This window comes from Nuphar pumila, chromosome 3 (genome assembly GCF_984573655.1).
Source record: "Nuphar pumila chromosome 3, dmNupPumi1.hap1.1, whole genome shotgun sequence".
NCBI lineage: Eukaryota > Viridiplantae > Streptophyta > Magnoliopsida > Nymphaeales > Nymphaeaceae > Nuphar > Nuphar pumila.
This window is the reverse complement of record NC_143251.1, coordinates 51,641,559-51,656,069: the sequence shown is the minus strand read 5'-3', so window position 1 is coordinate 51,656,069 and position 14,511 is coordinate 51,641,559. Positions and strand designations below refer to the sequence as shown.

Here is a 14,511-nt window from a genome sequence, read left to right as displayed (position 1 = left end):
TAGGTATCCTAAAGAATCTTGGGTTAAAATCTTAGGTCTAAACTAATTACGGTTTGGGTTGGGCAGCCTCTGCAAGTCTGACATAATTTCAGGTTTATCAGAAAATAGATTCTGCCCTGATTGGGATTTAGGAGAGGTTTAGGGTTAAGGAGGGTTTAGAAAGTGAGTTTTAAGGACTTACACGGTTTTAGGATGGTGTCCTAACCCTTGTGAAGGGATTGGTCCGTCCGGGGCAAGCTCAAGAACCACGCTTGGTTCGAGTCCACCAAAGAGTTGATGTAATCCAACATGATCACTACATAAAATTGACTTTTTCCATTTGTTGGGATAAAGTATTGGTGACACGGATTTTTAAGTCCTTGCCTTCGGATTGAAATTTGTACACCATCTTGGCAATCCGTTAGTGTTGACGATGGGTTGTAACACCTTGCTTCATGGGATGCTTAATGCTTTTGTGGTTAGTGCGATTTACAAAGTGCTTCTCAAGAAGATATGTTCTCTTTCCTTCAAGTGCCAAATTGATTAGTTTCTTCATGTACATCGGCAAGGCTTTGACACATTTGGCAAAGGTTATAAAAGCCACTAGGTGGCCTTCTCACATTAAATGGGTTCATTTTCCTAGGTTGCATGTCCCAAACTTCATAATGTACACCTTGAAAACTTTACACAAGGTAAACACGGGGGCCTCACACATGGCTTTCTTGAGCACTTTGAAAGGGAGCTCGGCTTCGTCCAACCAAGCAAAGATGTTCCTTTCCAACCTTGCTTTCAAGGGGGCAATAATGTTTTCATCCTTCATTTCATATCCTTGACCCTCCACGATAGGTCCAAGGATCCTTCTCATGGCTTTGAGGGGTGCGGGCTTAGGCCAAGATTGCATGGCCTTGGTCATTTTGGTTTCCTCATTAACATTTTGTCCATCCTTAACATGGCCATGGTAAGACATTAGAGGATGTCCTAAATTATAGGGGGTTCATTGAGCCATGAACTTATGTTCCTTGCCAGGGATATCCGGTTCTTGGGAACCATGTAGGGAGGTGGTAAGTTTGGCAAACATATTTCCAAACTCGACAATAACCTCCTTTGTTTTCTTTTTCTCCACTTTGAGCATGTTAAAGGAGATCTTTCAAACAGATCTAGAGGCTGTGAGAGCCTTATCCCATTCCACTTCATCTCCTTCCCCCTAGGTAAATGATACTTGTTCTTATGGGTGACTTAGTTGAACATCCTTTAATCGATGTACAACCTCATTGAATCATCCTTATAATATCGGTGCTCCTTGCTTGAAAAACCTAGGCTCCTCTTAAGCTTGGTTGGTGTGAAATCATGAGAGAGAGAGAGAGAGAGAGAGAGAGAGAGAGAGAGAGAGACCCCCAATATATATGCTATGAGGGATTTGAAAAGCTGAGCCAATTTTCAGGGAGGGAGACTTCCTTCTCATTATCAATGCCTTCCAAGCACAAGTCAGACCAATAAGACGAGGAGTGTAAAACTGAGACAAACAAAAGATTTCATAGAAGAGAAAGTAATATCAACTACAATCACAAATTTTCCTTTCCTTTGAGTATGTGGTAGCAGAATTTCCAAACCGCCAACCTCATTTCTTTTAGTCTGCTACCAAAAACATTTTTTGCATTTGCAAATAAATCAATAACTCTAGGCACAGATCTTACATGGTTGAAAAAATATGTTGAAAAAATATGCTTCACTTAGTGGATCAGTCAGACAACTGAGCTTAAACCAGGTTCGCTCGAAAGCACATGGCTACGCAATAGCTGCCGCACTTAGGATCAAATCCTTGGTGCAATGGGTACTCATGCAACTATGCTCTCAACTAAGTTTTCGTCTTCTCACGAAAATTAGTCCGCATTGGATGAGACCAATAATCTCGACATGAACTCTTGACTAGGTTGGGTTGATACAGGCTTGATGTACGCTCGAATTGGGCATGAATTATGTAGGAAAGTGACTACGAATCCTAAATATGGATCCAGATTGCAATCGAAGTTAGATCCTAAAAGTCAACCAGATCTGGATATTAAAAGCACTTCGAAAGAACAAGAAAAGAATGAGAGAAAGCTAATAAGCTCTTAAATAGTAAAGCTCGAGAGAGAGAAATGAGAGAGGGCTAAGATTTATATAGGTCCCAACCCCCCAACCAACATAAAAGCCTTTAATAAGCCCAAACAACTAGTCATAATGGGCCATGGTTGCCAAATGGCTAGCCATGAATGCCCAAACGGCTAGCGCAAAGAGAGCACCAAAAAAGGATAAAAAAAGGCAATGGTTGGGTCCAAAATAACCCTAGTAGGGTCAAGATTGTCTTGAACCAAGTCAACAATCGATGGTTAAGGTAAGGGGCAGTTTATAGATCGCTATAATCATTAAAGCCCCATGCAAAAACGTTAGGCTTGATCGCTACAGATCTGGGTTAGGTCAAGGTAAGATCTAAAAGAGATAAATGCTAAGTCAATGCACATTTAAGGTTTGGTCAATGGGCAAAACTGTACTTAAAGATTAAAATCGTTTCAAGTACTAAAAAGAAAGGTCAAAAACCAAACCAAATAAAAAACTCTAAAATCCAAGATCAAAGGTCCAAGGTCCAAGATCCAAAGTCCAAAGAAATGTACAAGCCCAAGATCTAATGCCCCTTGAGGGTATATAAGGACAAGGGAGGTTCCTGCAACTTTCAATATGTGACTAAACATGCAGGAAAGACTAAAAACCTATGAACTTAGAAAAAAAAAGAACAAAATGCATAGGAAATTTAGGAATAGTTTTGAACCAAAACCTCAACAAAATATTGACAAGAATGAGGATAACTCTAGCCATATGTTACCAAAATTGACTCTCTCTTTCCCAAATAGGTCCTAACTTGAACCAATCTGAATTATTTCAAACACACTAAGCATATATACAGTCCCCTGATTCCACAAACAATTTCATTTGTTCACTTAATCCATCCAACGTTCTGTAGATTTCCTTAAACTGTGGGTGTGAATCATCTCCAACCGTGAACTCATGAACTACATTATTCAACTCAATAGAGCTACACCCAGGGTTCTTGCCGAATCCCCTATCCTTCATCAATTTCCTGACATGGGCCACGTCATCCCATCTCTCTTCAGCAGCATAGATATTAGATTTTAATACAAAAATCCCACTGTTCGATGGGTCTAACTCAGACAGCTTTTTCATCAACTTCTCAATGCGGTCAGTATCTCTATGGATTTGACATGCAGCTACCAGTGTTCCCCATACAACAGAATCAGCTTGGAAAGGCATACTGTAGATCAGGTCAGTTGCTTCATCCAATTTTCCAGCCCGACCAAGCAAATCAACAAAACAACCATAATGCTCCATTTTTGGTTCAATTCCATACTCATCCCTCATGGAATAAAAATAGTAGCGACCTGCATCTACCAAACCGGAGTGACTACAAGCACTTAGGACAGCAATCATGGTAATGTCATCAACTCTAATTCCCTCCCTTTGTGCCTCTTGAAAAAGCTGAATTGCTTTCTCACCTAGCCCATGAATTGCAAGCCCTAAAATCATAGCATTATAGCACGATATGTTTTTCGACTGAATCTTATCAAATACCAACCACGCATTCTTGATGTTCCCGCATTTTGCATACATGTCTATCAGTGCAGTGCTAACAAAAATGTCTATCTCAATACGACTTTTCTCAATATACTCATGAATCCACCTACCCATATCAAGAGCTCCTAAATCTGCACAAGCGGAAAGCACCGAAACCACTGTCATCTTGTCAGGCTTTACACCATCCATCTGCATAAGGCAAAATAACTCAACCGCCACTTTTGAACACCCACTACGCAGATACCCACCGATCATCGCGGTCCAAGACATGACATTTCTCTCAGGCATTTCCTCAAACACTTCTCTAGCACCGCTCATAAAACCACACCGCGCAAAACCCATCAACATCGCATTCCAAGTCACAATATCTCGTCGATGCATTTTCCCAAACAGTTGGTACGCAACCTCAACATCACCACATGAAGCATACATATCGACCAAACCGGTCTGTACATAGACATCAGAACCAAAACCCAACTGCAAAACCATGCCGTGAACAGCTCTACCCTCTCTAATGGCGGACGATTTTGAGCACGCCTTAAGAACGAAAGGGAACGTGAAATTGTTGGGCACGAATCCACCGGAGATCATTCTGCAGTAAATCATCAAAGCCTCATCGTGGGCATTGTTCTCAACGAGGCCCCTGATCATGTTGTTCCAAAGGAAGGTGTTTGGTTCAGGCATTTCGTCGAACACTTTGCGTGCGTACGCAATGCGGCCAGCACCGAGGCAAGCAGAGACGAGCTTGGTGATGACATAGTTGCTGTGGTGGATTTGGTTTCTTATGATGTGGGCATGAATCTCTTTGAGCTTTCTAAGGGTGGTGTGAGTTTGGAGGAGGGAGAAGGCCTGATCTTCCAAGGCTTTTGTGGGGTTTCGGTTCATGACAGTGAGAGTGAGAGCCATGGGTGGTGGCCCGTTGAAAACCAATGCAGGTGGGGAACGAACAAACTTAACAAGGCCATCATACCCACCAACGGGGTCTCCGCTTGTCGGTAGGAGCAGCTAGTGCACGTCACCTTGTGTTGGGACGTTGCAGGTTCAAAACCCAATGATATAGTACTGGCAGGGCTGCCTAACCCCAGCTTGCTTCTTAAGAAAAAAAAAAAAACCATCATACCGGTAATCAGAATAGGTCATATTGTATATGACCAATGGTAGGTAATATTCACTTTCCACCGCACATCTTCACTTGTGGGGGCTGGTAAACCCGAACTCTCGTGTCTCAGCTCTAAAAGAACTCGTTAATGGGCCCCGCCGCCTCCCTGTGAGGTAAAACTATCCACTCTTACGTGTCCCAACCATGATACGTCATGTTTAATATCTTTCCAGTTCAAAACATAGTACTTACAACTTTGTAAAAATGTATTTATGAACATAAATGAGCTAGTTTGAGCTTGGCTTGGCACATGTAGAGTCTAAATTGTATTATTTTTATTTAAAAAAACGTATTGGTTTCGGAAGTATTTTATTTGTAATTTTGGGAGAAAATAACTCGAGTTATTTTCGTCTCAGATATTTTTCTAAATTATCGCAAAAACGACGATATTTGTTATACTGCCTGCCACCTCTTCTGTCCTGCCACTGCAGGACACATCCTGACCGTCGAAATAAATCCATCGGACGTCAGGACGCAAGAATCAATCTTTCATTTCACTGCTTTCACCTTTTTCCCGCGCATTTGTGAGTTTGTGAAATACCAAAAAATAAAAAGAAAATTTTACAAACACGCCTATGTTTTATGTTATTTATAAACACTGCTAACTTTTAAAATATTACAAATTCATGCCTAACTGTTAAGAATTTCTTTACTAAGTAGGCCTGTATTGATAATATCTCAAAATCTAGGCCGTCCATATAACTAAATGAAAAGTTGGGTGTATTTTCTGTAATTTAGAAAAAAATCTTCCAGTGAAAAACGGAATACGGATCCCATCATTTGAAATAGGATGGATTCCACCGTACATTCAATCCTAGCCATCCAGCAAAACATCTACTGTTGATTTGATGGCTACGATTGAATGCATGATGGAACCCCATCCTATTTCAAATGATGGGATGCGTGTTCTGAGAAACGGCGTCTCTCTCTCTCTCTCTCACTACCACCGAAGAACTCATTCCGGCCATCTTCCGGTTACCGGATACTCGATCTCTTGCCGGAGAAGACGACTCCGACGACCGTAAACTCGATCTCTGATTCGGGAAGAAGAAGATCTACTGGCTCGCAACTCGGTTCATCCTCCGGCAACCGGAAAGTTGCTCTCCGGCGGCCGTCCCCACCCATCCCTTCCCAATTTATTCACCGGCTTCCGTCGTCTGGCCGCTCTCTGGCCACCACCGAACCAAACCCGCTCTCTAACTGCCGTCACGAAACAAAACCATCACCATCCACTCCGGTTTCCTTCCCCACCTCTTTATCTGCTCCCGTCGGCCGGCCGCCTTCCGGCCACTACCGAATTGAACATAATTTTACTTCAAAGTGAACAATTCTGGTTTTCCGGTATGCATTTTTTTCTCCCATTGTGTTTTTTCTCCCACTTTTTCTAGTCAACGTGATTTCATTAGTTTGGTATCAGTTTGGGATTAAGGTGGGTGGGAGAAGGTATGATTTCCTTACATCAAAATCCAGACTTAAGACCCAGAAAGGCACTCGGATTCCGGACTCTTTCCGTTTCCTTCACCCTCTCTTTCCTCATGCCGAGATAAGTCAGACGTACCCAAGGGTTCTTTGGTCAACGAGACCCCATGAATAATCCCTTTTTCCTCACAGAGTAAATTCAATCATAGCACAACTTCCCTTTTCAGGCCTTCCTTGGTTCGGTTTTCTATAGTTTTCTGTTGTGAGTTTTTCGTTTTCCGCTCCAAAATGTTAGTTTTCTTCTGAAATTTTGAAGGAAAAAAGCTAGGGGAGCTCAGCAAATCTCTGTTTTCCTTTGTGGGCATTTGTTAATTTTTTGAAGGGGGCAAGTAGGAAGCAAGGTATCGAGATTAACGGCAAATTCCCTTCTCTGTTGGTAGTGGATGTTGTAAATCTGTGAGTCCCTTCGCCTTAACAAGGTATTGAGATATTATTTGCTACTTCAAGCACTGTACTGGCCAACTACATCCAATGGGCTATACTGTGATTACTGAATCATCGGCAGGTGCCCCTCTGTGACCTGTATGACTCACAGCTACGGTACTGCAGTATACTTTTTGAGCTCATTTTCTCTGGCACTACAATATGTGGCCATGGAAGAGTCCAGGTTAGCACTAGCTTTACTGATGACTATACCCCAATATTGCTCAAAGGTGTTTAGCCCTACCCTTTTTCTTCCACGCACCAGCAAGTCAGATCCCCTCCTCTTCCAGAAAAGTTCTATTGTCTTCTTTGAGAAGCGTATTGGCATACTTATCTATGGCATGATTCAGCACTATACAACAAAAACACCCTTAATGTTCCATCTGTGGGTTAATAGCTTGAAGCGACCATAACCCATTAACATGCACTTCTAGTTTTCTGCATGCATCACGTATCATTGTCTCTTTTTTATAGATGGGAGATAAGTTTGAAGAGGATGGGAGTCAGCCTGTTTATCTTTTCATTCTCCTTTCATTCCAAACTAAAAGCAATCAACTAACATTTATTTCCTTTTGATGTTTACCAATCTTTCAAAGGTTTCAACTCCTCTCCGGTTTGATTTTGTTCCTGCAGACTTAGCACTAGAAGTAAACAACTAGCACAGTGACTCTCTCTCTCACACAAATTTTTTTTTTTTAAAAAAAAAAAAAATATATATATATATATATATATATATATATATATATATATATATATATATATATATATATATATATATATATATATATATATATATATATATATATATATATATATATATATATAAAGGTCTGCTTGCGTCCACATGATTGAACATCTTGGTTCCATGTAGATTTGAAGGACTCCAGCATGCACTTACATGTTCCATTTAATTGCATTGACTATGTCATCTGATTTCCACTTTTAATATCGATTGGGGACTCCATTTATTCCACTGATTTAGTGGCCTTCATTTGATTTTTTTTTCATTTGATAGTAGGGATTTTGGTCATTGTGTATTAGATTTGTGCTTATTCTGTGCATATAGAGGCACACATTTTAAGTTATGTCCATTTGATTGTGTTAGATCTCAAAGTGAATTCATGCCCACTATAGAAAATATAACTAGGTCAAGTTCCTAGTAGGCTTTGGATCCTGTCTTTCTTGGTGGGTTTTAATAGGCGCAATCTGTGAGTTATGTTGCAAAATGATTAAAAAAAAGTAGTCAAATTCATTTTTTGTTTTATTTGTCTGTTTATAATGTGTATTAAGAATTTAAAGCCAAGAATAAAGGGGCAATGATCTTTGGTAGTATCAATTACGGTGGTTGTGTTTTGTTTTTGTATTTACTTTGTGCATGTGCATATCAATTGATTTTCTTTGGGTGCTTTCTCTGTGTATTAGGTAGCAAAAACTCGTAGATGGGGGTGGGCAACCATTCTACCAAGCAAGGTGATTAAATTAGTTTTAGGTCGCATTCTGACATGGAAAATGATGTACTGATGGATGAGATGAGTTCAGATGATCATAAGCATGGTGTTGAAGTGATGGAATTGGGTATGGAGATAGGGTACTACAGAAAAAATGATGCAATAATAGATGGGGAAAATGTTTCTGGTAGTGAAGATTCAGATGTAAATGATGGGCATGATGATAGTGGTATTAAGAGCTATTGCCCAAATGTACCATCAGAAATTAGACCTCTAATTGGTATGGAGTATAAGGATGAAGATGATGCTTACACTTTTTACAATGATTATGCTAAAGTGGGTGGATTTAATATTCGGAAAAATCATTTAAAAAGAAGCAAAGGCAAAGTATATGCACGACAATTTACTTGCAGCAGGGAGGGTTTTAAGAGACTCAACACTTCAGCAGGTAAGTATGGAAATGCTGAGGCAAGGTGTGGATGTAAAGCAGAGATGAACATTCGCATACACAAAAGAACTGGAAGGTGGTTTTTGAAAGGTTGGAAAGAAGAGCATAATCATCCTTTACATGGCCATGACAACACAGAGTTTCTTAAATCAACCAGCAAATTGACCAAAGTTCAACAAGCATCAAAAGCACACTTGAGAAAAATTGGTCGAAGTGAGTGCAAAAAGGACACTCAAATTGTCATTGATTATTTCAATAAAAAAAAGGCAGATGATCTAGGTTTTATTTCTTTGTATGAGATTGATGATTGTCAACAACTAGGTAATTGTTTCTGGGTTGATGGTAAGGCAAGACATGATTATCATCTTTTTGGAGATGTAGTCACTTTTGATATTTCTTATAGAAAAAATAAAGCTTCAATGCCATTTGCTCAATTCACTGGTGTAAACCATCATGGTCAATCTATTTTGTTCGGTTGTGCATTATTAGATAGTGAAACCAAAAGGTCCTTTGAATGGTTATTTCGGGAGTGGTTAAGTGCAATGGATAATAATCCTCCGCGTGCTATTATAACCGATCAACATTCTGCAATGAAAGCGGCAATATCAGAATTGTTTCCATTTTCAGATCATATATTTTGTAAATGGCATATTTTGGATAAAATCCTAGATACATTAGGTCCTATACAGGGATCACACCCAGGCTTGAAGGCTAAGTGGGATCAATGCATAAAAGATTCAAAGACTGTGGAGGAATTTGAAAGGCATTGGAAAGAAATGATAGAAAAATTTCCTATTCTTAATAGCATTGAATTTGTGAATCGATGCTGGAATGAAAGAGCAATGTGGGTTCAACCATATTGGAAGGATACATTTTTGGCTGGCATGTGTAGCTCCCAACATGATGAAAGCATTAATAGTTTATTTGGGGAGAAGGTTGACAGGTGTACTCCCTTGCATATATTTGTTAAAAAATACGAAGAGGTTGTAGAAGGGCTTCGAGATAATGAAAACAAAATGAATGCAAAAATGGAGAGTGAAAAGCCAAATTGTATGACCCATAGCACCATCGAAAAGGATATGGCAGAAATTTTTACTCCAAATATATTGGAGAGATATCAAGAACAACTTGTTGGTTTGGTGAATTGCATTCCAAAAGTTGTTGAAATTACTAATGGTAGAAAGTATGTTCTAACAGATGAGTCAAAGGGCCGTAGAGAATTTGTGCTGACCTATGATGAAGTCTCAAAACAAATATCAAAATGTGAGTGTTGCTTGTGGGAAATTGAGGGCATTGTTTGCCGGCATATTTTTTGGGTACTTAGAGCAGAGGGTTTCGAGAAATTACCACCAGAATATGTATTAAAAAGATGGACAAGAGATGCAAGAAATGGAGATGCAGCACATAATGCAAAGTGTTTTTTATGTAAAGGTCAATTACAAAATTCTCATGTTCAGTGGCAAAATCATTTAAGTTTTTGTGCAAACAAGTGTGCCTTTTTGGGATCACAATCTCAACCAACTTATGCTTTTGTGTTGGATGGTCTAAAAAAATTGATTGATGCAGCAACAGAAATGAACAAAGTAGAAGAGCTCAAAGTTCAAAATAGTGGTAAGAGTAATGATAAAGAAGTTATTGAAGGAGAAACTCGTGAGGAGATATGTGGTGGTTCGGTAGAATCAAGCAGTCAATGCCAAGGGCAAAGTTCCTACAATAATGTTGCTCTTGTGGATCGACAACCTATAAGCACAAATGGAAGTGGCAATGGATTCAAATCTAGCATTGAGCTTGCTAAGCCATCAATGATGTGTGCAACTAGTCGTCAAAAGGGTCATGATACCCACACTTGTCATTTGAGCTTCAAGTTCAGGCAAGAATATAATGGTCTATGATTTTTATTCTTTAAATTCATAAAGTTTGGTATGGTTTATGTTTTTTATTCTTTAAATTCATAAAGTTTGTTAAATTATGATATTATGCATGTCTTTTATTTTTTCAGAAACTCTTCAATTGAACCTAGACTCAGTAAGCCCCCTAGGGCATGTAAGTATTGCAAGGGAGTTGGGCATGATAGAAGAAATTGCCCAAAGATAAGAAAAATAGGTAATTAGCAGTACTTCTATAGCTATTTTGAATTGTATTTGAAACTGAAGCTTTACGTTTTTTTTTTGTTAGGTAAAGCGCAATTTGCTCCATCAACTATGTTGGTAGCGAATCAAGAGGTATTTGATATTTCATATGCCTTCTTCATGCCTGAATAAAATAAAAATAAAAATGATCTTGCTCGTCACTAATATTGCTTATTATTGAATAACTTTTAGGTTGATATACCAAAAACTTTTGAAATGTTTTGAGTTGTTTCTTTTGTTGATATTTGATGGTTTTCTTTACATTTCAATTAGTATTGCTCTTGCGGTGTAACTATTAGTTGAAAGTCACTGAAGTGTTCTCAATTTTGCAGAGTATGGGCCATCAACAAATTATAGAATAGGAAGCTCAAGTGCCTCAAGCTGATGGTATGTAATGTGGACATTGAAATCAATTTAAATTATATACATTATTAGCTTTTCTCATTAATGCTTAATATGAAAGGAAATTATCCCTGTTATGTGATTTTATCTTTTCCACTAACAATGGCTGATGCCTCAAATGGCCAATTATAAGCAGAAAATTTTGACCCTCTTTGACTTTGGACCATTTGATTCACAACAATATTACCAGTTCATCCACGCAAGACATCTATGATTTCAACTTGATTTTGAAGAGGGTACACCAGAAAAACTGAAAAATCTGAGTAGGATTGCATACTGGTTCTCCTTGAACTGTATTCATGAGTACCATAACCATTTAACGGTTGCTTCTGGAAATGTCCATACGATTAGAGCAGCCAAAATAAGCAAGTTCCCCTGTATCTCCGAGGAGCACAATTACCATTTAAAGGCTGCTGCTCAAAATATCAATGCAATTAGAGCAGCCAAAAGAGGCAAGCACTTTGTCCTTTGAAAAAATGGTAATTTTATCACCATGATATGGTTATTTGATTGAGTTATTTAACTAGATTAAAGGATTAGATTTGGTCCTTAATGCCTGTACATGTCTAAACATAATCTTTCAGTTTGTTATCCTTTTAATGTCACACAATCTGTTAAGAAAAGATTAAAGCGGTCTCATACTATAATCCTTGAATGAACTCTAGGTGTGCGTCTTCTATGTATTTTTTGACTGTTTCTTGGACAATAGCTCAAACTTATTGGCAGATTATATTCGTCAGTCTGCATATATGGAACATTACGATCTTTTGAAATGTAGAACAGTAAATTCTTATTCTTGTGCTTAATCTGAAAGTACTGAAACAATGGTTTGATGGCCATCTCCATTCATGACATTCTTGCCCCAGCTTCATGAAATGCTCGATTTTTAGCAGGCTTCTCAAAGTTTGTGCAAAAGTGCTTATTTGTTAAGGTACTTGTTGAGCATTTGCCATGTTATAAGGCCCCTGTTATATTCAAAGATTGCAGTCAACTTACATGTACCAAGTTAAGCAAAATGATGCTTCTAATAGTTATTGAATAATGCAGTTGCAGAAAAATGGGCTTGGTTGAACAAATATCGATTACCAACATCAGTACGTTGGTGGCAATCTGAAATGCCACTGGTGGGGATTTGATCCACAAATTAAATTTTTGGGTTCGACTTGGGGTCTTCAAAATCAAAATAGAATTCAGTAAGGATCATTATCGCATATCAATTTAGATCCAATAATGACGAACTACTAACAGTAGTATATAATAAAAGGTTTCCCCCAGAAAACCACGTCCAAGTCCTCACATTTACTACCCAAACATCTAATTAACACCACAAATCTAAGATAGCAATTTCAGACAGTTTGTATTTTAAAGCAGTTTGATAAAATTGTGCCCTTCTCCAAATGGGTACATTGATTACATGGCTATTCTCATTCTACTTCTTTCCTTGATTTTTAACTTGCTCAAATGGCTCAGATAAAAAAATTATGTCAACTTTTCTCCATCCTTGATTTAAATCAGCGAGACTGAGCAAGGATGGAGAACAGTTTTGATGCATTTTTTTTTGTATCTGAGCCGTGACTCAGCGTTTTGGACGAATAACACTGGTGACCACAAAAGGGGGAAGGTACCGACCCCTTCATCTCAGGCTTGACTTTCACAGGGTGTGCGAGTGCCTCAGTAAGTGCGTGGGTGTTGGTGACCTCACCCAGGGTTTAACTAGCAGGGGAGAGCGGGGCCAGGAAGTGACTCGGTTCTGAGCGAAGGTTCCTCGTCATAAAAAAAAAAAGCACTGGTAGGACAAATTTTTTTTAGCTTGATACATTTTTTCAGGCAGGCCATCCATGTCACAAGGACACGCTATTTGGGGTGCCGTGTCTAGCAGACATGTGATGGCACTCTGGCACGATTGTGGATTTATATGGGTGTTATTTTATCATTTTTATAGTTTTTAATAACTTTCAATAATATTTTAGTAAAAAACAATCTTATATGTTAAAATATAAACAATTATTTTTTTTTATCAAAAATTAAAAGTTCTGATTTTCTAAAAACTTACCAACTCACATTTTTCAACTTATGTTGGGTGTCGGATCCTACCCGTATCTCTGTGACATGGCAGGCCATGGGTGCCAATCTCACAGCTTCCAAGTTGCTCAATGATCTCGCTTTTTTTTTTTTTTGGAGAAGGCAATGATCTCAGTATGCTAAAACGAGATCCATTTTAATCATGTAGGCCTTGATACATGCACCCACATTGAATTAGGGATTTTTAAGTTTGATCCTCTGAGGTAGTACCAGACCCGATTGGAGTGACAAATTTACACAATCTGAAAAAAAAACTATTAATTGGGATTAACCGGGCTGTCAGACTCCTAAGTAGTTGAGATTGCCTAAGTAAACATGCTTATTACCAAGCTTGAGCTTAGCTTATTGATTACATAAACGAGCCTAAACTGAGCTTTAACCAAACTGATCAAGCTCATAATGAACAACTTGGCTATATGCACAAGACCAGATAGAGGTGCAAATGGTTCATGATCAGCTGGATGTGCCGTTCAAGTAAAACAGTTTTCATCAGACATGGATCTTAATTTGAGATCGACACACGAATGCTCAAATCAGATTCTAACTTATGTATATTATCCAAATACAACTCTGGGTCAAAATTAACAATTTATGCTGGTTTGGTGTTTGGATCCAAGTCAAATTCGATTCGGTTGTATTTTTGCATGTAAAACCCTGTTTTTAGTGGATATGGTATTGTCATGTAAATTTTGGAACCAATTGATGTGCTTTTTTTTAGATATTTTAAAACTGGACACTTCTTTCACACTTCCTAAACTTTATTCACTACCTAGAAGTAGAAGGCTTGCATCTATCAAATAGAATTCTTTTTTTTTTTTCTGAAGGCAAGCTGAGGTTGATCGGACCCCCACCAGACGTACCACTGGGGTTTTGGTCCTGCAACGTCCCACCATAAGGAGATGTGCACTGACAGCTCCTACCAACAACACAGAGGCCCCTGTTGGTTATCAATAAGAATTCTAGATATTGTAAGGATGCGTTCAAATACTTTGTTGGAGAATTCACATGGAAAAGAGAATCTCAGATAATTATCAAGAAAGAGAATTCTCAATCTCAAGATTTCTAGCATTTGGATAACTTGAACATAAACATTCATTTTCTTTAAGAATCACTACAAGAATTTTGTGGATTAGCGATGGACTCTATCCATCGTTAATTCATCGCAAATCCGTCGCTACTTCGTTTAGCGACGGATTGCCGATGGCTTAGCGATGGATAACGTCTGTCAAAATTTCTTGGTTGCTAATTAGCAACAGAACTGACCTGTCGCTACTTCCATCGCTAATTGACGACGAATTAGTGAATGTCATGATCTGTCGCTAATTCATCGTTAAA

The 14,511-nt window shown here is 38.6% G+C and overlaps 2 protein-coding genes and 1 pseudogene across 2 annotated transcripts; 2 read left to right on the top strand and 1 right to left on the bottom strand.

Moving 5' to 3' along the window:
* Window positions 1–2,904: 2,904 nt before the first annotated feature.
* On the bottom strand, window positions 2,905–5,890 carry LOC149842879 (putative pentatricopeptide repeat-containing protein At5g59200, chloroplastic pseudogene; annotated as a pseudogene).
* LOC149842878 (protein FAR1-RELATED SEQUENCE 5-like) lies at window positions 5,719–10,036 on the top strand. The gene is made up of 3 exons (XM_090000752.1): window positions 5,719–6,106; window positions 8,090–9,977; window positions 10,021–10,036. Exons 2-3 carry the CDS (start codon window positions 8,170–8,172, stop codon window positions 10,034–10,036), a joined length of 1,824 nt encoding a protein of 607 aa, XP_089856878.1. The 5' UTR covers window positions 5,719–6,106; window positions 8,090–8,169.
* An 80-nt stretch (window positions 10,037–10,116) lies between these two features.
* Window positions 10,117–11,152, top strand: LOC149842877 (uncharacterized). Its single transcript, XM_090001619.1, has 4 exons — window positions 10,117–10,433; window positions 10,563–10,666; window positions 10,739–10,785; window positions 11,025–11,152. The coding sequence occupies exons 1-4, from the start codon at window positions 10,138–10,140 to the stop codon at window positions 11,052–11,054; spliced, it is 477 nt and encodes a 158-aa protein (XP_089857745.1). The 5' UTR covers window positions 10,117–10,137; the 3' UTR covers window positions 11,055–11,152.
* The last annotated feature ends 3,359 nt before the right edge of the window (window positions 11,153–14,511 follow it).